General features: G+C 40.2%; 1 protein-coding gene across 1 annotated transcript in view; it reads left to right on the top strand.

Annotated features, from left to right (window-relative positions):
- RYR2 (ryanodine receptor 2) overlaps window positions 1–26,439 on the top strand; it is a 753,483-nt gene that overhangs the window by 717,582 nt on the left and 9,462 nt on the right. The window contains exons 92-100 of the mRNA XM_042960054.1: window positions 2,446–2,593; window positions 3,136–3,222; window positions 3,836–4,054; window positions 5,570–5,700; window positions 7,298–7,340; window positions 10,438–10,571; window positions 15,346–15,406; window positions 19,062–19,208; window positions 20,967–21,101. Of these exons, the coding sequence (XP_042815988.1) occupies window positions 2,446–2,593; window positions 3,136–3,222; window positions 3,836–4,054; window positions 5,570–5,700; window positions 7,298–7,340; window positions 10,438–10,571; window positions 15,346–15,406; window positions 19,062–19,208; window positions 20,967–21,101 (1,105 nt within the window). The remainder of the gene's footprint in view (window positions 1–2,445; window positions 2,594–3,135; window positions 3,223–3,835; window positions 4,055–5,569; window positions 5,701–7,297; window positions 7,341–10,437; window positions 10,572–15,345; window positions 15,407–19,061; window positions 19,209–20,966; window positions 21,102–26,439) is intronic.

Genomic DNA, 26,439 nt, shown 5'->3' with positions numbered 1-26,439 from the left:
AGCATGTCTGGTGTGGAGCCCAGAAGTCTTCAGTTTTACCCACACTCCTGCTGCGGGGCGCAGTTGCCTTTGTGGCGGTAAGAAAGAAAGAGCTGGGTGTGGAGCCCTAAAAATGGGTCACTTCCCCATGACACTGGCTTTCTGTTAATCATGGAAACCTCTGTTAATCATGGAAACCTCTAGCTTTCACCCAGTTTAAATAATTTCATAGGCACACTTTTAAAAATCAACGAAGTAAATTTTAAGTACCTCTAAGTGCTACTATGCTCACACAGCATTTTTCCTTTCCCCTCCGTTGTTTTCTTTGGCGTGTTTTCGTGGGCTCTTCCTTACAGTCACCTCTGTTCATTGTCGAAGAAGCCCGCACAGTTGGGTCGGTTATAAAAACGGCCACGTAGATGATTTGTTCCAGTGAAATGTAACGTCACAACCGCCGTTTCTGTGGCAATTCTTTCACGTTAAAAATAATGTTAGAGGGGCACCTGGGTGGCTCCGTCGGTTAAGCGTCCGACTTCGGCTCAGGTCACGATCTCGCGGTCGGTGGGTTCGAGCCCCGCGTCGGGCTCTGTGCTGACAGCTCAGAGCCTGGAGCCTGTTTCAGATTCTGTGTCTCCCTCTCTCTGCGCCTCCCCCGTTCATGCTCTGTCTCTCTCTGTCTCAAAAATAAATAAACGTTAAAAAAAATTTAAAAAAAAAAAAATAAATAAATAAAAAAATAATGTTAGATATATGTCATCCAGGTTGGGGTTATGTATATGTGACGATACGTATATATGTTTATATGACTACCCATAAATATGCTTTCATGAAGGATTGGTATTTTGCACCTAGAGGGGGTAGACTATCAAATTTCAGTACTTCTGATTCCATCATTAATATGTTGACATGCTTTATGTACGTGAACCGCCAAATGCATATATGCCTCTGATTGTAAGTCCTAATGGCTGGTCGGTGTTAAAACTGAACATTAAAATCACAATTTAAAAATAAGGTTATTGGGAAGTCACAGCCAAAAAAAAAAAGTATCTTCATTGTCATTCTGTTTTCAGTTAAATGTTTTTATTGCACATTTGGAAGGGAATGTGGTACATAGAGCCGTAAAGACACTTCAGACCTGTAAGATGCCCTGTATTTATTTATTTTTTAATTTATTGTCAAGTTAGCTACCATACAGCCTAGTCTTGGCTTCAGGAGTAGACGCCCATGATTCATCACTTACATACAACACCCAGTGCTCATCCCAACAGGTGCCCTCCTCAATGCCCATCACCCACCTCCCCTACTCTCTCAGCCCTCCACCCCCACAACCCTCAGTTTGTTCTCTGTCTTTAAGAGTCTCTTGTGGTTTGTCTCCCTCTCTGTTTGTAACTTATTTTTCCTTCCCTTCCCCTATGGTCTTCTGTTCAGTTTCTCAAATTCCACATGTGAGTGAAATCATATGATACCTGTCTTTCTCTAACTAGTTTGTTTCAGGTAGCATAATACCCTCCAGTTCTGACCACATTGTTGCAAATGGCAAGATTTCATTCTTTTTCACTGCCCGAGTAGTATCCCGTTATCCTGGAATACCAAGCAGTGTTCCATACACACACACGCACCATATCTTCTTCATCCATTCATCAGTTGATGGACATTTGGGCTCTTTCCACAATTTGACTATTGTTGATTGTGCTGCTATAAGCCTTGGGGTACACGTGCCCGAATGAATTAGCACTCCTGTATCCTTTGGATAAATTCCCAGTAATGCTACTGCTGGGTCATAGGGTAGATCTGTTTTTAATTTTTTGAAGAACCTCCACACTGTTTTCCAGAGCGGCTGCACCAGTTTGCATTCCCACCAACAGTGCAAGCGGGTTCCCCTTTCTCCACATCCTTGCCAACATCTATTGTTTCCTGAGTTGTTATTTTAGCCACTCTGACCCATGTGAGGTGGTATCTCACTGTGGTTTTGGTTTGTATTTCCCTGATGAAGAACGATGCTGAACAAACATCCCTTTAGATTTGAATGTCACAGAATGATCCGTCAATGGGAGCCTATGATAGGCAAGGAATCCAACCCCTCATTCTAAAATTCTGGATATTATAATGCACTGGAAGAGAAACTAGTTTTCAACAGCAGTGCTGTGATTTAAATTTTTTTTTTAATGTTTATTTATTTTTGAGAGAGAGACAGAATGTGAGTGGGTCAGGGGCAGAGAGAGAGGGAGACACAGAATCCGAAGCAGGCTCCATGCTCCGAGCCGTCAGCACGGAGCCCAACACGGGGCTTGAACCCACAAGCTGCGAGATCATGACCTGAATCGAAGTCAGACGCTCAACAGACTGAGCCACCCAGGTGCCCCAAGCGATGCCATGATTTAAATATCCATTTCCATAATTTGGCACAAAACCTGTTTATATCTGTAGCTCCTGGATGGCTTGTATTTCATTCATTTGTGTTCACAGGGGAGAAGATGGAGAAAAAGAAGAAAAAGCCAAAGAAGATAAGGGTAAACAGAAGTTGAGGCAGCTCCACACACACAGATACGGAGAGCCAGAAGTTCCCGAGTCGGCATTCTGGAAGAAAATCATCGCATATCAACAGAAACTTCTAGTAAGATGTTTTACAATGAATATTGTTATTGATATATTGTGAGACCCTAATCATTCAGGCCCAGTAAACATTCACCGACCTCTCCTTGGGTGGCAATCAGGGGACGAGTCAGCCCCGCAAGTATGTTTTCTTTGCTTGCCTGAGCGTGTTCATATTTTCTAATAAATGCCTTTGGCCCACTGCTCCCTGTCCTCAAACCATAACCTCCACCACATCCACCTTCCCTGAAGCCATGTGATTTAGTGACTGCCAGCACAGTGCAACCAGAGTGTTCCCCAAGCCTGTAACCTGATGGATTTTTCTTCATAGCATTTAGCATCCTCTGAAATTAGATTTTGTTTTGTCTTTCATCTGCGGATGTGTACCTCCTCCGTGGTGGCCCAAACGTACTCCCTCACTGTTGCGTCTACAGCTCCAAGAACGTTACTGGATGCAGAGTAGGCTCTCAAGAAGTAGTTTGGGGCAGATGAATGAATGCTTTAAATCGTCTGCACGTGTCAATCTCTTCATTCAGTGACCTTAATTTCCATCGTTTTTTTCAGAACTATTTTGCTCGCAACTTTTACAACATGAGAATGTTAGCCTTATTCGTCGCGTTTGCAATCAATTTCATCTTGCTCTTTTATAAGGTAGGTACATCTTTACGTTTCAGGAACCAGTACGAAACCACAGATGGGTTGGATTGCGTGTGCAGAATTCACACATTCGCCAATGAGCACATGTAAATCTCTTTCGAGATATGTTTTGATGAAAGGAAAAAACCTAGAGCTCAGGCACATCACTGACGGTCTAGTAAGGCAGGAGCAGACTTGTTCCTCCAAACTAAGTGGGAAATACCTCAACTAAAGAGTGTTTGATGTAGTACAGGGTTCACCCAGTGTCCCTAGCCTGATTTGGCTGCGTACCCCCCTTGGTACCATATCTGGGTGTGGCACACCCTCATTACATTAAATTCATTTGGTACCTGAGAAGGCAGCCTAGCCATCTGATTTTTCTCCTGCATGCATTAGACTCCTCGTAACTCTTGCTCAGATTAGGAGGTGTTTTAAAGGGTGTGCTCGTTATAGGCCATCAGCTTCTGAAAAGCTATCTTTTTATTTTTAGCCTTTGCTTTTAGTCTTTTCACGGTACCTGAGCCTCATATCTGGCTCTCTGCTGAGAAGGCTGGGTTTCCATTGTTTCTTGTGTGTGCCGGTCCCTTAGAGGGAGTGAACTGACTCTACTTTAAATGGTTTGAATCAGGTCTCCACTTCTTCTGTGGTTGAAGGAAAGGAGCCCCCCACTCGCAGTTCAAGTGGAAATGCCAAAGTTAGCAGCCTGGACAGTGGCTCGCCTAGAATCATCGCGGTTCACTACGTCCTGGAGGAGAGCAGCGGCTACATGGAGCCCACGCTGCGGATCTTAGCCATTCTTCACACGGTCATTTCTTTCTTCTGCATCATCGGCTACTACTGCTTGAAAGTAAGATAGTAAGGCACCAAGGTACCTGTGTGTGTCCGTGTTTGCGCATGTCTTTTGCAGGTTGGACTCCTGGGGGAGCAAACTCTGAGATGGGAATTTCCTGCACAGAGATTATTAGGGAATGTTCCACGAATCAACACCCGTGGGGCAAGGAGAAGAAGCAGGGTGGAACAGAAGACAAAGTGGGGCTGTGGTTCAGATACAACAGGCCACACACACAAGCCTCAGTCCCTGATGCTGGGATGCCCCTGCAGGGCTGGGGGACTGGAGCCTGGCCTTCAGAGCTCCATGTTGACCAGTCGTTGACTGCAGGCTGTCCTGGGAAGGGCCTGTGGCCCCGGGCTGTCTTGTTATAGCTCCCTGTCACATATTGGCAATTATTTACATAATGACCCGTTTCATCAAAACTTGGCCCCATGGTAGAAATAACCTACCATGTCTCCTAGCAATGCTCCACTGTTTTAGAGTTATATAATACATCATATGGAACCTATGAGTCATTAGGCACCTACCTAATGCCATCAATGGCAGAAAGACCACAGTTTGTCACCCTTCACCCAGAGAATAATGCAGCTCTATCCCCACCAAGAGAATAATATACCAAGAGAATAATACCAAGAGAATAATATAACTTGGTGAACAGAACTCAAGATAGTCTCCTAATGCCTAGGGCTGCCCATTACCTTTGCAAACCTCTTTATTTTTTCCTAGCGAGACACCTTTTCTTGGTAATGCCTTTATTTCATTATCTCCTACCTCAGATTGTGAAGCTTCTAGAAGACTTTTGAAAAGCCAGAGCCCAGGGTGAAAGACTAGACTGTAAAATTTTCTTCAGAAATTCTTTTCCCTTCCCTGTCTTTCCTTTGTGTTACTAAGAGGGGACAGGGAAAGTATTCTTGGATTTTTCTAGAACGTCTGCCTCTTTTTTGTATCCGTGCCTTCTGTAAAATCTGTCCATATGAAAAGAGAGCCAATATGTTCTGGAAACATTTTGGCTAGCTGACAAAGATTTTTGCTGATGCTGGAATTAAAATTTATTTCAAAATAGCATATGGGCATGCTGAGTGTGGAATAATTAAAGAGATTTCTCAAATAACACTGCACTTTTTAGAAGCATGCATTTTGGAACATTAGTAACATTGCTGTATTTTATTGTATCCGTTCATGTTTCACATATATAAAGATGTATGTTAAGTATATCATAATAAAAGATATAATACATCTTTTTCTCTTTAATACATAAAAATGATTTCTTCAGTGTAGTTATCTGTGAACTTCTATGTGTTTAAAAACATATGATTATAAACTATATCTATTCTATCTTCTTTTTTTCCTAAACCTCTAGATGTTTCTTTCTGCCTAAATACAACCAATTCATTTTCACTCAATTTTACCTTCCTGGAAGTAACATGGGAAATACTTCTTTTTCCAGAAGCTGTTTTGTAAAGATAGCGACCACAGGAGATGCCAGTAAATCTAAACTAATTTTAACGTGTTTATTTTTTTCAAATGTAGGTCCCATTGGTTATTTTTAAGCGAGAAAAGGAAGTAGCTCGAAAATTGGAATTTGATGGGCTTTATATTACAGAACAGCCTTCAGAAGATGATATTAAAGGCCAGTGGGATAGACTCGTAATCAACACACAGTAAGTAAAGAATTATATGAGACATTACTGTGCTCAAAAATTTCAAGACAAAAAACAAACAAAAAAAAACCAACTTTGCTGGAGTTCCTGCAGATTTGTCAAAAGTTTAGCAGAGGTGAATAATAGTTATATTTTCGGCCAAGAAAATCAAAAGACTAAGCACTGTCAGCCTCTTAATGGATGCTGTCAATTTTTTTCCCATCTGTGTTCCCAATTCCTTAATCAAAAATGGCTTTGGGTCCATTTCCACAGCCCTGATGGAACTTAACATCCATTACTCAATGTTCAGAGAAGTGTGTAGCTAGAGGGGCATAACCTGCAGTGTGGGGTTATCTCATCCAAAAGACCAGACGAGGCAAAAATGATTCATTAAGGAAAGAGTTGTAGCATTGAAGGCAAAAATATTGAATTTCATACTTTCAGTGTATCTAAGTTGTAAACTTTCAGTTGGTACCATAAAGCAGCCCAGCATAAAACTAGTCAAACGTTATGACATGTAAAATATAAGGCAGGGAGACAAATGCTTTTTCTATACATTAATTATTTACCCTTGTGAGATCAAGACCCAGACTCCTAGCAGTTGTTCCAGGTCAACCCATCACAAAAGTAGAACTTGCCACCACTACAGGTATTAGTGATACACTATTTTTTGAGTAGTTTCTACTAGCCAAGTGTGTCAAGTGTGAAATATCTTTTTATTGTGATCAGCTTTGCTTGTTCTTAAGAAGTTAAAATTGCTAATAAGCTCTGAGTTTTCAAATGGGGATGATGTGTTTGTGCATTAAAAATGTTTACTCTAGGGGCGCCTGGGTGGCTCAGTCGGTTAAGCGTCCGACTTCAGCTCAGGTCACGATCTCGCGGTCCGCGAGTTCGAGCCCCGTGTCGGGCTCTGGGCTGATGGCTCAGAGCCTGGAGCCTGCTTCCGATTCTGTGTCTCCCTCTCTCTCTGCCCCTCCCCCGTTCATGCTCTGTCTCTCTCTGTCTCAAAAATAAATAAACATTAAAAAAAAAATTTTTTTTTAATAAAAAAAATTTAAAAAAAATGTTTACTCTAAATGCTCAATGTTGTATTTGTCAACTCTAGCTGTTAATACTAAGTCAAATGAGATCTGTCCCTTTAAGTGAAGTCCATATTAGTACAGGTGCCACGGTCAGTTTCCTCGAGGATAACGTGGGAATGAGATTTTTTAACTTTATAAGAAAAAAAATGACAGATTTTTAGATACCTTAATTTTTAAAGATAATTGACAGAGAAACGTATGTCATTTGACATGTTACAAATGACATGTGTCAGCATGTAAATAAATACAAGCTACTTATTAATAAATATGCTCATATTCTTCCCCGTTAAAATATTAGCCCGGAGTCTTTTTGTGATTTGCATGTATGTATTGATATATTAACGCTTACATAATATTTAATGTACCTCTGATATAGGAAAATTATGGGATAAGGTGGGACAAAATTGATTATAATTTTTGTGAATGAAACAATATGTGTTTACATATGAAGTATTTTGCTTATTCCAAACAACATATTGTTATTTATCATTTTTTTAAATGATGTTATTTTACTTTTATGCTTTTATATTTTTTAGGTCATTTCCCAACAACTACTGGGACAAATTTGTTAAAAGAAAGGTAATACCTCTCAGAAGGAATGCATTCTCTATTTGTTTCCTAGAGTGCAATTCAGATTTGAATTTGATATGGCTCATGTGGAGAATGAAATACTGAGGTGTGCTTTTATCTGTCTTTTAATGTCATTTCAAAGTGGCAATAGAATTCAGTATGAATTTCAAAAATTGCACGTAAAGAAGAACCCATACTCTGCAGCTATAAAATGAATAATAAGCATTGCTTCATCCACCTGTCCTCTGACTCAGGTGAATAATCGGTGCTCAGTCCGCACAGTAATAGGAATTGGTGAGAATTTTCTCCGAGTTTCTTTGGGTCCCCTGAATTGGCTAACGACCATTTTCTGATAAGACAGCTGTAAATCACTGGGGCTGGAATCCTGCTTCGCCCTGTAGGAGCAGAGTCGTTCCATGAGAACAAAGGATTGAGTTTTGTTTATTTCACATGAACTTCGGAGATCTTTTTATTTTCATAAAGTTTTATTCTTCTGATGCAGACTGCGTCATAGCGTAGTAGAAAGAACAATGATAGGGCATCAGTGATGAACTGTGGCGCCTGCTGACTGCTCTGATCTTGAAAGTCAAGGGTCTTCTCTGCTCTTCTCACCACATAGCATTTTAATGTCAGATCTCTTTTAACGAAATAATGTATGTACCGGTACTTGTAGATCATGAAATACTATTGCTTTATGTGAAGACTAAAGCGATTCACATAAAGCGTTACATTCTAGCTCCTACTTATTCTTTGAACCTTTCTAATTGCCACCCTGACTCAACTCACCTCCTTAATGAGTTCTAGCTCCAACCGGTACCGTCTGGAGTAGCCAGAGACATCTGCCAGATGAAGTGCTCTTGTTCCCTTTGATTCTGTGTTACTCAGGAGGATTGGCGACCAGCAGATTTTTTGCTAGCAATTTGAGGGGAGATAGAGGGCTTGCACCAAGAACTGAAATCAGGGACACGAGGAAGCACGTTGACCTTTTTTTAAAAATCTATTTAATAACAAGACTTTCTAGTTGAGAGAAGCCGTGTGTTTGTAGATTTTATTCTGGCGCAAGAGTTTTGTCTCCTGGTGTGACGTGAAATTCTGAGCAGCATTGCCCTCCTGCATACGAGCACATCCACGTTGGGCCAGGGCTTTGAAAGCCTTATTTTTAAACAATTTTAAATAGGTAACTTGAACATTTTATTCTCATTAGCTACTTAAGAAAGAAGCTTTGAATTGTTAAAGCACAGATTTCTCTGAAGGAAACTGCATATTCAGAGTCAAAGAAATACGTTGTCATTGCAGGGGCGCCTGGGTGGCTCAGTCAGTTAAGCATCGGATTTCAGCTCAGGTCATGATCTTGAGGTTCATGGGATCAAACCCCATGTGGGGCTGTGCGCTGACAGTGTGGAGCCTGCTTGGGATTCTCTGCCCCCCTCTCCTTTGCTCCTCCCCCCACTCTTGTGCTCCCTTTCTCTCAAATAAATAAACTTAAAAAAGTAAAACTAAACTGTAATTGCAGCAGGGACTATTGGTGGCATTCCTACTATACTTAGTGCTGATTTGTTGTCCTGGGAGTGAGGTGAGAACACAGCCCAGAGGGAACCCCCATGCAGGCCACCCCAGCCCGTTTTTAGCACCGTGAGAATAACACAGAACAGACCTTTGTGGGTGATGTTCATGGGCTTTTTAACTACCACTTCTCTTTCGTGTTTTCATTTACCTCGACTGTATACTTTCAGAAGAGGCTTATTTTTACTTTTGCTAATCCCTTCTTCCTTTCCATTAATGTATTTCTTCCTTCGTTCTCTCTCTTCTTTCCCTGGGGAACCCCCTTCCTCCTTTCCCTCACGTGCTCATTTCCTTCTTCTGCCTTCCTCGTCCTCTGCTCTCCTACCCTCTTTTGCCCTTAGTGGCCCATTCTCTCTCCTACTTTTCATTCATTGCTTTTACCGTTGTCTCCATTTTCATTGTGTGTGGGCCTCTCATGGAAGCATTAGGCCAAGAGTGGCTGTGTCATGGGGCTGTGCTTCCTGGGCTCAAGGGAGAGCTGTGGGCCCACGTCTACACCGGTCTGAAAACGGGACATGTGGGCAAAGCCAGGAAGATGTGGCAGAGGGAGAGGGGGGGCCAGGAAATGGAGGACAGTTGCTCAGAAGGGATTCTGGTGGTGCAAAGGGGTCTCTGCAGGGATTGCCCTGAAGACAGGGGGAGGTGATGAGGTTCCGGGGATTACTGAAGGACTGACAGCTCAAGTCAGGAAACTAGGGGAGAGTTGAACGGTTGTAACTGAGAGCCCAGAGAGGATGCTGTCACAAGTGGCCAGCCCATGGCTGGCGATGGTCAGTGCAGATCTTTCCTGAGAGTCAGATCTCGTTTGGTGGTTTCCTTATTTCATTTCTTGCCAAGCTTAGCAAGCTTGGACATGTTACATTTTCTTATTTTATTTTATTTTTTTAATATTTAATTATTTATTTTGTGAGAGAACACAAGCAGGGGAGGAGCAGAGAGAGGGAGAGAGAGAATCCCAAGCAGGCTCCAGGCTGTCAGCACACAGCCCAGTGAGGGGCTTGGTCTCATGAACCATGAGATCATGACCTGAGCCAAAACTAAGAGTTGGACGCTCAATACACTGAGCCACCCAGGTGCCCCAAGGGCATGTTATGTTTTCTAAGACATAATTTCTTTATCTGCAGAATAGGATGCTGATAACATAGTGTGACTTACATAATGTGACAGTCCCATGAGGGAAAGCAAGTCAAATTTCTTTACCTAATTCCTGGTGCAAAGTATGAATTTGGTCAAAGTTCCTTTCATTCCATTTTTTCCACTTCTTGACTTACTTCCTTGGCACCCCCTCTTCCTTTTGCGTGCGTCCCTCTCTTGACTAAGACATCTTGTTCTTCGGATGGGTATTACGTATAGTGCTGTAAGTTTGCTTTGACCTTAAGCATTGCGATCACAGAAGAAGAGCCAGAAGTGAGACTTTTAAGTGAACTCGAACATAAGACCAATATATAGTAAGTGTCAAAATAATTAGATGTTTGTACGCGCATGCATACGAGGGGTTACTGAGTGGTTGAGGCCAGTAAAATGTTTTATTTCCTGTGCCCAGGTTATGGATAAATATGGGGAGTTCTATGGCCGGGACAGAATCAGCGAGCTCCTTGGTATGGACAAAGCCGCCCTAGATTTCAGCGATGCCCGGGAAAAGAAGAAGCCAAAGAAAGACAGCTCCCTGTCAGCCGTGTGAGTGTTACCTCTTCCCAATGGCTCTAGACCCAAAGGAGAAGAAATTAATACAATTCTGAACTTGATAATGCCTCGACTTCCTTTCCCTCAGAGCCTGGGGGAATAGAGATGAGGGGAAAGAGAATGTACCTAAGGGTCTACTTCTATGCTTCTGGGTATTTTTGGGTGTGGAATGATTGGATTTTTTCCTATTAATTTTGGAAGGCGACTTTTTTGTTATTTACATAAAGCAAAAATTATGTAAATAAAGATGTATGTTCTTAACTTAATTTTCCTTTTCTATCCCTAAATGCCATTTAAGTCAAAGTCAAACATATACAAAAGCACAATATTTGACTACCTTTTCTGATGCTGTCTGAAAAGAGGTTAATCTTTCTTAGGTTTTGGAAGAGGGCTCTATGGAGCCCTTTTATTAGGCAAGTTCAAAGTTCATATTCTTTTATTATAATTCTTGTGTTTTGTTTAAATAGCAAAGACTTCACAAGCCAGAAGTACTATGCTGTCATGCTGTTACTCAGGAATTTAACTTTAAAATGAGGTGTTCCTGGAGCGCCGGGGTGGCTCAGTCGGTTAAGTGTCTTTGGCTCAGGTCATGATCTCATGGTTCGTGGGGTTGAGCCCCGTGTTGGGTTCTGGGCTGACAGCTCAGAGCCTGGAGCCTGCTTCGGATTCTGTGTCTCCCTCTCTCTCTCTGCCCCTCCCATGCTCATGCTGTGTCTCTCTCTCAAAAATAAATAAACATTAAAAAAAATTTTTTTTAAATGAGGTGTTCCTGATATAGTGCTTTAATGGAGTAATAGGTTATAATATAGCTAGAAAGATGTGAATCAGTTGAATTGAATTTGCCTCAGGTTGAATTTCACACACACACACACACACGCACACACACACACTGCAAATATATATTTCATCAACTATAATTCTGGATTAAGTGTAAAGCATACAGGTTTTAAAAAATGTAATTTCTCATTGTAGCCACTTAACAATTTTAGAAGAAACTTAACAGTTACTTTCCCTTAACATGTCCACTTTTCTTGTAAATTTATGGTCTTAGTCAGTTAGGGATGTGACTACCTTGGAAATATAGATACTTGAGGCTCTGTAGGGCGGTATTATTTTGTGTCAGATAAATATTTTAGCTAGCATTAAAAAAACATGTTGGCTGACCTCATTGATAATGTAATTTTTTATCTATCTGAAAACTTATTGGAGCTACATGGTTTTTAAAAATAATGTGAACTCAGTTTAAAAGTAGTTAGTTCTATGGACAAATACATAACAGAAACTGTGGATTTAGATCCAAAATATCACCTGGGTACTTTAAGAAAACCCATGTGGTACATAATGAGTATGTCACTGTATAGAAGATGAAACACCTTGCCAGTGCTTAGGAATTAAGACCTTTATGTTAGAATATCATACAAAAACAAGGACCATAGAGCAGTGTTGAGCTTTCTACTAATATTTTCAGATCTCTGACAAACAATGTAGAATCAAATTGTTTTACTAAATTATGCTCTTTCCATGGTAACATTTATGATCCTAAAAAAAAAAGTCTGAAAAAAATAGAAGGAAAGTTTAGACTGTTTTATAAACAAGAAAGGTGTTGTTTTTTTTTTACTGTGACCAAAAAGTTTTATTTTTTTGTTTTAAAAAATTTTTTTTTTCAATGTTTATTTTTGAGAGAGAGAAAGACAGAGTATGATGGGGGAGGGGCAGAGAGAGAGAGACATAGAATCCAAAGCAGGCTCCAGGCTCAACTCACGAACTGTGAGATCATGGCCTGAGCCAAAGTCGGACACTCGACCGACTGAGCCACCCAGGTGCCCCTGAACAAATAGTTTTAAATTAGTGGAATTTTCCACTTTTTTACATAGGAAATGTTTGCGAGTTTGACCCCTAGCAAAGTGACAAGAAATTAATATGGTATTAATACCTTTAAATATGAAGGGGCACCTGGGTGGCTCAGTCATTTGAGTATTCGAATGTTGCTTTTGGCTCAAGTCATGATCCCAGAGTTGTGGGATTGAGCCTCTCATTGGACTCTGTGCTGAGTGTGGAGCCAGCTTAAGATTTTCTCTCTCTCTCTCTCAGAAAAAAAGTTAAAGAAAATAAAAAATAAATATGGATAATAAAATTAGAAGAATAAATTTCTAGTAAATAATGTCCATAACTAGGAAAAAGAATTACATATATTGTTCCTTTATTTAAAACATTTACTGGGGCGCCTGGGTGGCTCAGTCGGTTAGGCGTCCGACTTCAGCTCAGGTCACGATCTCGCGGTCCGTGAGTCCGAGCCCCGCATCGGGCTCTGGGCTGATGGCTCAGAGCCTGGAGCCTGCTTCCGATTCTGTGTCTCCCTCTCTCTCTGCCCCTCCCCCGTTCATGCTCTGTCTCTCTCTCTGTCTCAAAAATAAATAAACGTTTAAAAAAAATTAAAAAATAAATAAAAAATAAAAAAAATAAAACATTTACAAAGATCAAATTTTTTTTTTAATTTTTTTTTTTTAACGTTTATTTATTTTTGAGACAGAGAGAGAGACAGAGCATGAACGGGGGAGGAGCAGAGAGAGAGGGAGACACAGAATCGGAAGCAGGCTCCAGGCTCTGAGCCATCAGCCCAGAGCCCGATGCGGGGCTCGAACTCACAGACCCCAAGATCGCGAGATCGTGACCTGAGCTGAAGTCGGACGCTCAACCGACTGAGCCACCCAGGCGCCCCACAAAGATCAAATTTTAAAACATTATCTGGTTTGCATATTATCTTAATGTGAATGTTTGGGTACAAGGATGATTCATCTATTTGTGCATGTTTTATTTGTCAATCAGATATGTAGGGCTTGTCAAACAAACAGGTGGCCAGATTACCTCCTGGGGATAGAATGGCTGCCAGGACCCACAAAACCTGCATCTTTTTCATTTGTCTTTATGGGAAAAGAGGAGGGATTTGTATCCCAAAACCATCTAGCAAAACTCTTCAGCTTCTGGCTTATAGTCTGCCCCTGAACCAAGCCCTGTGGCCAGGTGAATGTGTGCCCAGTTGGCCTAGATCAGCTTTGGCCCATCCCTAGGGGTTGGGTCAGCTCCACCCAAACAGGAGTACTGTTGTGATTGGTGAGAAAAGAGTGTCCTACGCCACCAAAAGGGTATGCTGCTTCACGAGGTTGACAGCAAACTTGTTACCCTAATGTTTGATAGGAAGGAAAAATAATAACCATTTTTTAAATAAAGTAAGAAACTGCCATGGGGCATTCAGTCATCCTGATAGAAACACTTATTTTGTTTTAGATTGCTTTCATGGGAAATAATCATGCTCTCATGCAAATTACCCCATTATTTATTTTTTCTCTGTCTTTGGCTTTTTAAATTTAAGATAAAATAGTCTTGGGGTGCCTGGATGGCTCAGTCGGTTGAGCATCTGACTCTTGATTTTCGTTCAGGTCATGATCTCATAGTTTTGCGAGTTTGAGCCCCAGATAGGACTCTGTTGACAGCATGGAGCCTGCTTGAGATTCTCCCTCTCTGCCCCTCCTTTCCACACACTCTGTCTCTCTCAAAATAAATAAATATACTTTAAAAAACAAAAAGAAAAAAAAATAGCCTTGTATTGAAACCCATTTTAAATATTCACAGAACTTTAAAAAATGATCTCTAGTAATAGAATTGATTCTAGCTCAAAGATAACTTTATTTCCTTAAGATAAAAACTCCTAGGCTAAGGTAAATTAAAACGTAACCTTTGGGGGAGAAGTCTCTAAGAAGTCCATTTTGATTAGCGATTACTGATCCTACCACTTGAAATTTAAGATTGGCCTTCCTAAAAAAAATGACTAAAGAAATAACGTGTAAAACAGTAAATATAGAGAAGCCCTTTTGAAAAGAATACTCATATTTTATATCCTATCATATCAATTACCTAGAATATTAGATAGGCTAACAAAGTTATAATTTCTAGCACATGAATCAGTGGGCAGCTCTAAAAAAAATTCAAGTTAGAAAGTATGTTTTACTATGTATGTATTTAATCTACAGAGATCAGGAATATTTATGCTAAGATTTACTCATCCAGCACATTTATTGAGAGATATTCCATGTATGATACAATGTGCTTGGTGTTAGGGAGTCTGCAGACTAGGGAGAAAGGCATAAATGTACGTAGATACCTGCACACCCGCAACTACCAAACAAATGGGAAATTGTGATAAGTCTACAAGGTAATTTGGGAACCAAGGGGAAAAGGTGAATGCCTTCTTGGGTAGAGATTTTTTTTTTTTTGAAAACAAGAGGAAACACAAGATGAAAGAGCCCTTTCACTGGCAAATTTAGTTGTAAAGTGAATGTGGATGTTTATGCAAGTTTTTATCAGCCTAAGTAAAAATTATTCTGTCAGAATGCAATTACAAATGTATAATGAAAGCAAGGAAACTTGGGATGCACACATGTTGGTTAATGTAGCAGCATAGCTTCCAGAAATCATTCTCACATAACAAGTGGCTTTACCTTATATTTAATGCAGGAAAAGAAAGTGCTAATCTTAAATAATAGAAGTTGCATCTTTGTTTTGTTTTCCAAGATCCCACTAAAAAAGCATTACAGGATTCTGGAACACATCATCCAGATGTTCCAGATTCCCTTGACACTTTGGATGGAACTAATTTCCTGAGATGGTTGCCAGTTTCATCCCACGGAAAGAATGGCAGCAGGCTCTTGCAAGCCCCCGAGTCTTTGCTTCACACGCATATCCACAAGTCCTTCTTTTTTTGTCTTTCCAGACTGAACTCTATTGATGTGAAGTATCAGATGTGGAAACTAGGAGTCGTCTTCACGGACAACGTAAGCCCGCTTCATTACCACAAAGGACGGTGCGCTCTGATCAGACAAGTCTGTTGGGATCCGGCAGGCAGAGAGTCAGTGATTTAGGGAAGTCAGTCAGACAGCAATTGATTTAATACAGACCATTATCTGAGAATGACCCAAGGAAATATGTGATTAATTAGCCCCCATCTCTCAATCCATTTCTTTCAATAGCTGAAAGATTAACATGAAAATATATTTATGCAAGAAAAAGAAACTGAGATGAAAATTCACATGTATTTTCATTTAGGTTTTAGTTGGGTAATGAGTTCAAAGTTTCCTAGATGTTAAAACGGAAGTTCTAAATAAATAAAGTTTTAAAACATTAATTGTGATAAATTTAAGTTTCCCCCAAATTAAGTGCATTAAATTATTGTGGTTTTTGTTCTTGATTGATCCTTCTTTTCTCAAAGAGCCTAATAGCCCAAGTCTGTATCCAAATATAATGAAAAAAATTCACCTGGTACTAAAAGCCACCGACCGTCGGGTCGGACGATCACATTGTACTACCCTGGCTTGCTCAATAGTTTGACATTTTTGACTTAGAATTTTCAGTTTAAAAAATCATTATCAATGGTTTTCATGCTCCCATGTGCTCTCTATGGGAAGTTGCTAGGGACAGTCCTGAAACGCTGCTGAATGGATCAACTACAAATGTTTGTCTCCTCCTGCTGGTTCAGAATCCTCCTACAATCCTCACGCACCTCCTGCGAAGGGGCACTTAGAAGCAAATCCAAAGGCCTAGTCCTAGACCCTCCTCTGGTTTTGTCTCCCTTGCACATCTCACTTAGTCTCAAAATCACACTCTAATTAGCAGTGACTTTTACAGTGAGTGGTAATTCTGTCCTCCTAAAGACCTGCGACACCCCCCAAATTCTCCTGTCTCTATCCCCACCCCTATCGTACCCAGTCATGGGCCCGGAATACTGGGTCTTTTAGACAACTCTCCAAAGATCTCAAAAACAAGTCTTGTGAGTATCTTTTAGAATTGTCAACTGTTAATGCCTTCAGCAAATTTCTCTTCTAATAATGGAAGCAACTCCCTCAAATTAAAAGGAAATCACCTCATCTCTAGCACTGATGTTTTCTGTTCAGGTAGCCCCGCCATCTTGGCTTTTGCTAGTTAAGGTCAATCCTCCTTGACCTCCTTATATGCCGCAGTACCTGTGTCATGCAAGATACGTATCTTGCTCTAGTTTTCTTGCCTCCAGAGCATTTGGGCGTGGACAGACTTCTTCAGACTTGTTTCTGTTATATTATTCTGATATATTATTCATCCACCTGTAGTTTCATGGCTGTTTGGCCAGCTACTTGTCAACATGTCTTCAGTCCTCAATAGTGTGGTTTCTGTCTGAAACACAGCTAGGCTTACCAGATGAAGTACAGATGAGTTCAAGCCCCGCGTTGGGCTCTGCGCTGACAGCTCAGGGCCTGGAGCCTGCTTCAGATGCTGTGTCTCTCTCTCTCTCTCTGCCCCTCCTCTGCTTCTGCTGTCTCTCTCAAAACTAACTAAATAAAAAACATTATAAAAAATTTTTAATTACAAATAACTAAATATTTACATATTATATTTACATTTTTATATAGGTATGTATACATACCTATACATAAATATAGGTAGTTTTATATCTATAATATAACAATGTACAATATACATACTTATATATTTATATTTATATGTGAGTATATCCCAAATATTGCATGGAACATACTTAATCTAAAAATTATTTATTCTTTACCTAACGTTTATCTGTAACTGGGCAGCCTGTGTTTTTATTTGCGAAATCCGGCTATCTAAGGACAGCACCTGTGTCGTCTATACATGTATCCTTGGCTCCCCTGATCACCTATATTAGTCTCCTTACTCATCTTGTGTCCACACACTCGTCCTTTCTCCTCAGCCTTTTCATTTCTTAATAGCCTGCTGGGTGTGTCCATTCAAATGTCCTGTGACAAATGCATCTTCTCCTCTCCTCACTCTTCCCTGCTAAACGCAGTCCCCCTGTCCACCATTTCCTCTTTCTGTTAGTGTTTTTGTTCTTCTTGCTACCTATGTCCAGATGACCAGCTTGGACTCCTTTTCCTTCTCCTTCTAATATATGCATTCAGTTATGTGCCCAACTGGATCCTTTTCCTGCCCTCTGTCATTCTCTGGCCAGTTCTGCTGATAGTCGTGCCTCTTATAACCTCCCCCGTGGGGTTGGCCAGTAGTGTCCTAACGCAACAGCTCTGCCACTTACATCTTCTTTGAGAAAGTAGCTTGACCGGAGTGAGCTCACTTTCCTCATTTGTCAATTTGGGGCTAAGATTGCCTACTTACCAAGAGTCTGGCTAGAATAAAAACAGAGACTGTATGTGCAAAGATACAAGACGGTATTTTCATAAAATGCTGCTTTTCACATACCATTATTCCGTATCATGCTCCAGGGGTTCTCCCGCGCCTGTGGGATGTGCCCATATCCCTTAACTTGGCTTGAAGGCCTTCCAACCCCGCCATACATTTCCAGCCTCATCTTCTGAAACAGAAGCCCACTCTCAAACCAAACTGCCACTCCTCAGCACATTCTGCGTAGTCTTATCTTGGTGTCTATTTTCAAGTACTGCTTTCTTCCACCCGATGTCTAACCTCAGCCCTGAACTGCCCATAAAGATGATTTATACCACCTCAGCCCCCTTTGTCTTGTTTGTGTTCTCTGTTAAAGCTTAAGATATATTCTAGTCAAAATGAAGGTTTCCTCCCTTTCCCAAAATGGGTAGCTCTTGACTCCAATGGCAAAACATTTCTTATGCCCAGGGACCCTAATCCAGAAAGCAAGCATGATCTCAGTATCTTTTATTCTACTTTTTTTATTCTCCTCCCCTCAAAAAGTATATACACTTATACATCTAACCTCTGTAAAGCGAATCTCTTACATTGATTATAAACAAGATTCCTACAGATAGTACCAATTGTATTATTAGGTTTATTATAGCCTTCGGTGACATTAAGTAGTATTTGCATTTTCTTCTAGACTTGTTTTGGCTCACATAAAGTGAGATGCTTGGTTAATAAAATACCACACATAATTTCTTACAACTAGTAGGTCTCCACAAACACTGATTTAGAGAGTGAGTAAATGAAAAACGAAAGAGGGAAGGATAGTTGGTTGGTTCTTTGGTTGAGTGTAGAGCAGGGCTCTCAAGGGGGGAAATTTTGTCCTCCAGGTGACTTTTGGCAATGTCTAGAGACATCTTTGATGGTCACGGCTGGCATCTGGTGAGTGGAGATCAGGGTCACTGCTGGTCATCCTACGGTGCATCAGACAGCCTCCAAAACAGAGAATTATCCAGTCTAAACTCTCAGTAGTGCCAAGGTGAAAACACCTTGCTATCGAGTATTAGGTCAGTAAAATTCTCTATAGAAAGATACATAAGAACAGCCTCTCTGATATAAAGGAGAGAAAGACATTGAACCTCTGAGAACAAGCTAAATAACACTAAAATACATAAACCAATATAACTGATTCGAATTAAATAAACAGACTAAGAAGGTAAAGTAAATGAAGTGATTATAATGGAATGAAATCAGAGTAGCTTTGGACAACAGTCACTCCTTCTGGTTTCTGATATGCTTCCCTCTTGTTTGTCTTCTCAGTCTTTCCTCTACCTGGCCTGGTATATGACTATGTCCGTTCTGGGACACTATAACAACTTTTTTTTTGCTGCTCATCTTCTTGACATTGCCATGGGATTCAAGACACTGAGAACCATCTTGTCATCGGTAACTCACAATGGCAAGCAGGTAAAAGTTGATTTTTTTTTGACTCCCTACAAAAAAACAAAAAAACAAAAAACAAAAAATACACCAATAAAAATAAAACCCAACCTCCAATGGCAACATATAGTTTTAAAGATTTTTGTGAATGGAGGATATGCACTTTTTTTATTTTTTTTTACAAACCATGAGGAATATTGGTTCAAGAGTCCCCTACACCTACATTCAAGTCTTGGCTTGACCGATTCACTGTGTGACCTTGGATAACTGATTTAACATTTTTAAATCTCAATTCATTGTGTAAAATGAATACAATAAAAGTACCTACCTTTTGGAGTTTCTGAGAAAATGAAATAAGAACATAAATGTGGAGGTGTTAGCACAGGCCCTGGCACATACAAAACACCGCAGAAAATAGTTAAATTTTTCCTAATATGATATTTACTCCATTTGATACCAGAGGGAACTGAAATGTGTTTCAGAATCCTGATGCACTAGTTACAATAGTAATAAAACACAAGATGCTGCGTTCTTAATTTGATGTGACATTTAAAAATTGGAGATCGTGTGGTCTTTTCTCCACTTTTAAATTGGACAGAAAGAATCATAATGTTTCATACTTGACAAGGTCATAGTCCAAGGACTTACATACTGGCCTAGTTCCAGATGATCAATTTATGTTTTAATGGAGCCCAGTTGTAATGTGAAAACTTTAATTATTCATAAACTCATTATAGAAGCATATATTTATTGATTCATTCTCTATCACCTGTCTACTGGGAGTAACACATTCTATATTCGTTATTTGGCTTAACAGAGTCCTTCTTTTCCAGAATTTTGTAATTCAGCATATTTTTAAATCCATGTCCCCCCAAACACGTGAACTATGTCCATAGTTAAGTTCATATGAACAGTTACCATGATTTTTAGTTTCCTAAATTTCAACACATTGTTGTTCTATATGTCACTCTAACTTTTGAATGTGACTATGACATCAGCAAAAAGTGTTTATTCATTCATAGTATTGAGCCCCTGACATATTTAAAGAACTGGAGATTCTGAATCTCTTGTGTATTTTCACACAAAAGGTTTGGCTTGCTTTCAATTCACTTCTAAAATTTTGGGAGGATTATTCCTTCTTTTTGAGATATCAATTTTTGACTTACAGAAATATAGAGAGCTTAATAGTCCTCATAATAAGATGTGCAGAAATTTATATGGCATTGTACTTCATTTACAGAAGTGAATTAAGCCCTCTATTCAGATGACATATTTTCTCCAGATAATTGTAAAATTATTTTTGAAGGACTTAATATATGCTGCCATGGTCAAGAACATAGGGATTCATTGTAATTAGAGGAAGTAGACACAAAAAATAATGCATTTTAGTGTGTTTAGATTTTCTGTGATATAACCAGAAATATATTTTCACCAACTTGGTGAAATTCTTATTTTCAGCACATACATATTATGATCAATTTGGATGTGCAAGTCAATCAGAGTTTATTCATATTCCAGCTGTAGTATGCATTCATTAACCAATTAAGTAGCCAACTTTTGCATAAAACAGTCTGACCACTTGATAAAATAAAGAGCATATGGAAATAAATTTCCCCACAGAGGGGGGTAAGAAAGGTATGGTGTGAGGTATGGATCCCATTAGTTTCTAGTCAATAAATCCAGGTATGTGCTCATAGAATTCTCTCCTCCCACACTGATGTTGAACATGCCAGTCATATATGCCTTGCATTTCTAATGCATGTTCTGTGTCACATTGCTTTCCAGCTTGTATTAACTGTTGGCTTGTTAGCTGTTGTTGTATACCTATATACTGTTGTGGCATTCAACTTTTTCCGAAAATTCTACAATAAAAGTGAAGATGGTGACACACCGGATATGAAATGTGATGATATGCTAACGGTAAGTTCATACACTTTGATCTCATATGAGTGAAAAATTCTCCTGCTTCTTCAGTATGAGTGGTTGTGTAGTTACTCTTTAACCTTGCAGAATAGAAAATAGTGTACCCAGTAAAAAAATTGTGTGGCTCTTTAAAGAATCAACAGTTTTCATTCTTTTGCAGAATGTAAAGGACCGTTTCTGCCATTTTTTTACATCTGCCGTACCAGCCTGATAATCAGTAGATTTTTTGCATAAAGGACTTAGAGCTGGAAGGATTAATATAAACGCTTTAGCTGAATTGGTTCATACATTCCAGGACAGCAGTTAAAATTATTTCCTTGGAGAGTATTTTGAACCCTTAGTTATCTGTGTACTTTCATGATATTAACTGACATCACTGAAGCCCAAAATTAGATCTTTTACTAGAACTCTTAGGTTTTGCTTAAATATTCAGTACTTTAGCTTAAATTACCTTTTTGGTCTTGGTTTTAAAATCAATGGATGTTCAAGCTTTCATATTGCTCTACCCCTGTTCCTTAACCTGCCCGTCTAATATTGGCGAATCAGAAATTATTACAGGTGAGACCTTAGACTGGAAATATGTACCTCTAGCTGAAAGGAGATGAATTCTTCATTGAGCACCAAATCAAAATACCTACATAGCTGGGGTTAGTGGTGTAAGAGACCAACAAAGTGACAGTAAAATTACTCTAGAAAAAATAAACATCCCAAAAGAGTAATGAGAGGGAACTACTAATGTTTTAAAAACTAATACTTAAGGCAGGTTTTGTACTAGAGAATGATACACGTGTGGGACAGAATAGAGAGTCTAGAAATACATGCAGATACACTGGGAAATTAAAAGTATGATAAAACGTGGCTTTTGAAACCATGAAATGAAAAAGAATTCAGTAAATGGTATTGGTACCATGGATATGCTTTTGGGGAAATTTTGATAAAAATTGATACCAACCTAGTTCTTTAAATCAAAATAAATTCTGAATGGGACACATATTTTAATGCAAAAAGAAAAGAATAAAAATTATAACAATTTGACTTTTGAAATAATAAACATTTTTTAAAATTTTACTTATTTTCTTTAAAGAAAATTTTTAATGCTTATTTATTTTTGAGACAGAGACAGAGCACAAGCAGGGGAGGGGCAGAGAGAGAGGGAGACACAGAATCCAAAGCAAGCTCCAGGCTCTGAGCTGTCAGCACAGATCCTGATGCGAGATGAATCATGGGAGATCATGACCTGAGCCAAAGTCGGACGCTTAACTGACTGAGCCACGCAGGCGTCCTTGAAATAATAATAATTTTTAAATGGGGAAAGGTCTTTCTAAGTGTGTCATAAAACCTAAGATGCATGGGGTCCTAAACAATTACTTTAAAAAGGAACAACACTAAGCGATGTCTTAAAGACAAATGAAAAACTAGCAAAAATATTAACATAGGGCCAGTGTCCTTAACTTACTAAGTACTAATCACATCACTAGGAAGTAAACCAATAGGAAAAGGAACAATCAGCTCGTGGTAAAATTCAGCCAGCTTACAAATTGACAAAGATTAAAGAAATGCAAATCAATCAACTGCCACTTCGTATCTATCAGGTTTGCAGAATATTCAAGTTTGTTAATACCCACAGTTGTTGAATCGATGGAAAAACTGGCACTTTCATGAACACTTGTAGGGAATTCAAATTAAGACAATGATTTTACAGAAAGTTCGCAATATCTATCACATTTTTCATTGTACTTACCCTCTGACTTGTCAGTTCCACTGATTGTATTGACTTAAATGTTTGTTTCCAAATATGCTCCTGTGGGTTTAAGGATACTTGCTACTATCACAAATTAGAAATAATCTAAATTATATCAATAGAGTCCCGATTAAACCAACTATGGCAAATCCATATCATGGAAAAGTAGGTAGTTGTTGAAAAATAAGACAGATCTGCACATGCTGATATAGAAAGACATACAGATTGCATTTCAGTGGGGAAGGGGGGGCAAGATCTTGAACAGTGTTATGATAAGATCCTGATTGTGTGCACACATACACATGCCAGAATGTACATATTAGATACACTAGAATATGTACACGGTGTTTCTGGAAGAATACATGGGCCACTGTTAACAAGGGTTCCTACAGGGAGTAGGACTACAGGTTAGGGAGAGAAGAAACTTACACGGTAAGGGATTCGTCACTGGTAGTGACATCCCCCAGAGTCACTAAACATGTGACACTTTACCGCCAGTAAGGATCCTTCATCTCCTCTTGTGAGAGGTGCCTTTAATACCCACCTTGCCTCTCTACCCGGTGACTTCAAGACTTGGGGTAGCAGCTGGCTCGAGGCAGGGAGGGGAGCAGACAGCTGGAGGAGTCAACAAGGCACAAAAGGGAGTCAGTCATTACTAACACCAGACAGTTGTGACTCCAGGGAGATTCATTTCTCTTCCAGAAGCACCCCCTCCCCCATGGTTCTAAATCTCAAAGTCCACCTTGGTTGAGTCAGAAAGTTTAGCGAGGTGATTCACTGCCAGAGGGTGTGGTGCCCGCTGAATCGCTGAAGATTGCTGGAAAGTCAGGATGACTTCAGGTAGTACTTTTGAGTTGGCATTGGGAATGGCGGGGCCTCACTTGCCCCCCTCCTACCACAATAAGACCCCTGAAACATCCAGGTGTCTCCTTCTAATGTCATAAGTCATGTTTGACCCTATTCAATTATGCTGATAGTATCCTTGGATGACTACATTTCGAACATCACTCTTGGTATGAGTTTCCATTGCTTTTGTAAATTTTACCAACCAATGAAATTGAGAGGAATCCAGGCATGGTTTGAACAACAAGTGAGTTAGGAAGACAACGACTGCCTTTACCTGGTTGGCATGACCTAGTTGCATGGGATGTGTAGGGAAGAGGTAGAGAAGTTTGCCTCACTTTAGGGTGAGGAAATAAGGCTTCTTGATGTTTCGACCGTGGCCTCAGGACTGAGCTAGAGCCTGGATTTTGTCCAGTTTAAGGGATTTCTGCCCCTACCAGTGAGACTACCTACAACCAGGTCTGTTCTGGGTGTTTCTAGCTCTACACATAACAGTAAGCTTTGTACCTTGCCTTTGGGTGGGGTGAGGTTGGGGGCATCATGAGGATGTACCTTAGATGTGTCTTCTTGCAAAAGAGAAAACTCAATTCCAAGCCACAAACAACATCTCAGCTCCCATACTTCTGCCAGGCGGATCAGGCACACAGGAGTCTGTGTAGCTTTGCACATGCTCGTATCCAGCTGATTGTTCTTAAAAACGATCACATCAGAGGCCACATCACCTAGATTTACCTTACAGTAGTTGGTCTCAAAACCCCTTTTAATTTGCCTCTTATTAATACTTGTGCAGCAAGGTTTGAACAAGCCGACAACATTTAAAATGTAACTGCTCACTTGTAGTAGTGCTCGTTAAAAGTCAAGGCTTAGCAAAACCCAGCAGCTAGCAAGACAGAAGTACGGCGTAGGAAGTGGTCACGCTTAATACCTTGCGTGTATCTCTCAAAAGAGAATCTTTTGTTTACATCCGTCTCTAACAATTAGTCTTCGCAGGGTGAAGTCGAGGATTGTTTGCTTGAGATGGGTTTTCTTCACTCATGCCCTGTTTTCTCGGCAACATCTGAGTTTCCAGTGCCTTCATTGCTTCTGGTAGTTTCCGGGCATATGCTAGGAACATTTTAGGTTTTCACAGCGATGTGGTTCACCTGCCAGTGTTTCATGCCTAACAGCAGGTGGCGCTGTAGCTACAGTTTTAGACTGTGATGCTACATGCCTGCCTGCCCACCTACCACCTGCCTCCTCCTTCCTCCCTCCCCTTCCTTCCTTCCTTCTTCCCTCCCTCCCTCCTCCCCTTCCTCCCTTCCTTCCTTCCCTCCCTCCCTTTTCTTTCTTCCTTCCTTCCTTTCCTTTCCTTTCCTTTCCTTTCCTTTCCTTTCCTTTCTTTCTTTATTTATTTAGGATCATGGTGTTTTAAGCCTGAGAATCTAATTAAACCATCAGTATCCTGAGAGAATTTGAACCTCTTCTCCAAGAATGTACAAGGAGAAAGTGCAAAATGATCCAAAGTTCCAAAGCCCCAGGAAAAAAGATGATTGTAGCTAACTAGCCAGGGAGACTGACTTGGCCTATATAAAGACATTCATCTCCAAAGGGGTGGTCCTTTCACCAGGACTCACCAGGGCATCCCTTTATGAACCGCAGCTCAATGAGGCCACCCTCATATCCCAAGTCAGAAACTGCAGGGAAGGTGTCCAGACCTGTTGTGTTTTTTGGGAAAAACTTACCAGGTGGTTGAGAGAACGAGTTACTCCTAGGGAAGTACGATCCCCAGCTCAGGGGATTGTTCTAAATTACTTATTTTACCCTACCCTCCCAACAAGTAATCTCTGCCAGTCTCTGTCTCTGTCTTTCTCTTTCCACTTTTATTTCTCCCCCTATTTTTTTGGGGGGGGGTTGGTCAGGATAAAGATCTCGTAAAGATCTTCACTACTCCACCAGAAACTGTCCCTCCTCAGTATTTCCTAAAGCTGTCATAAATAGTGATTAACCCTGGAATGAATCCACTCGGGAGATGAGTGGGTAGGGGAGAAACCATAGAATATTAAATTTGGAGAATAACTGACTGCGTATTCCCAGTGTTGGTAGCACCAGGCACCTTCCTTCCTCATGACTCAGATTCTCTGAACAAAGTATATGGGTTTGTGTCCCAGAATTACTGCTTTCTATTCTCCAACTCTGATGTTCAGGTTTAAGCTGCTCCTGTGAAAAGGAAGGTGAATGAGAGATTTTCCATTTTCAGGAGAATGATCATCTGACAACTAAAAGCCTGACAGCCCTACGTAGGTGGATGTTCACCACCCTACCGCATATTCTAGCCACCCACCTGCTATATCTGGGGATAACCAGGTAGTGAGATTAAGGTTGGGAAAATCAGTATCAACATCCCACAGGTGAACCTGGAATTTTATACTTTTAAAATCTGGTATCTTACTAAGCCTAAACAATCCAATGCGTAAGACTGCCTATCTTTTCAGCATGGCCAGAGTCTATTATTGAAATATGGTGGGAGCCCTTTTGTCAGCATCAGAGCTTTCACAGAATGAAGGTGAGCAGAGAGACGTGGATGTTGCTAGATGGCTGACAGGAGACCTGAGAAGTAGGAGACATTTGCTTTGGTAATTTAGCCTCATTCCATGGTCCTATCTTCAACTGTGCATGTCTGGAAACTAAACATTCTCTTGAGGACAGACTCACATTAACCAGGCTCCTAAGAGTCAGATGTATGAGTCAGAACACCAACATCCTACTCGTTAA

The sequence above is a fragment of the Panthera tigris genome, chromosome D2, assembly GCF_018350195.1.
Source record: "Panthera tigris isolate Pti1 chromosome D2, P.tigris_Pti1_mat1.1, whole genome shotgun sequence".
NCBI lineage: Eukaryota > Metazoa > Chordata > Mammalia > Carnivora > Felidae > Panthera > Panthera tigris.
This window is presented reverse-complemented; position numbering and strand designations above follow the sequence as displayed.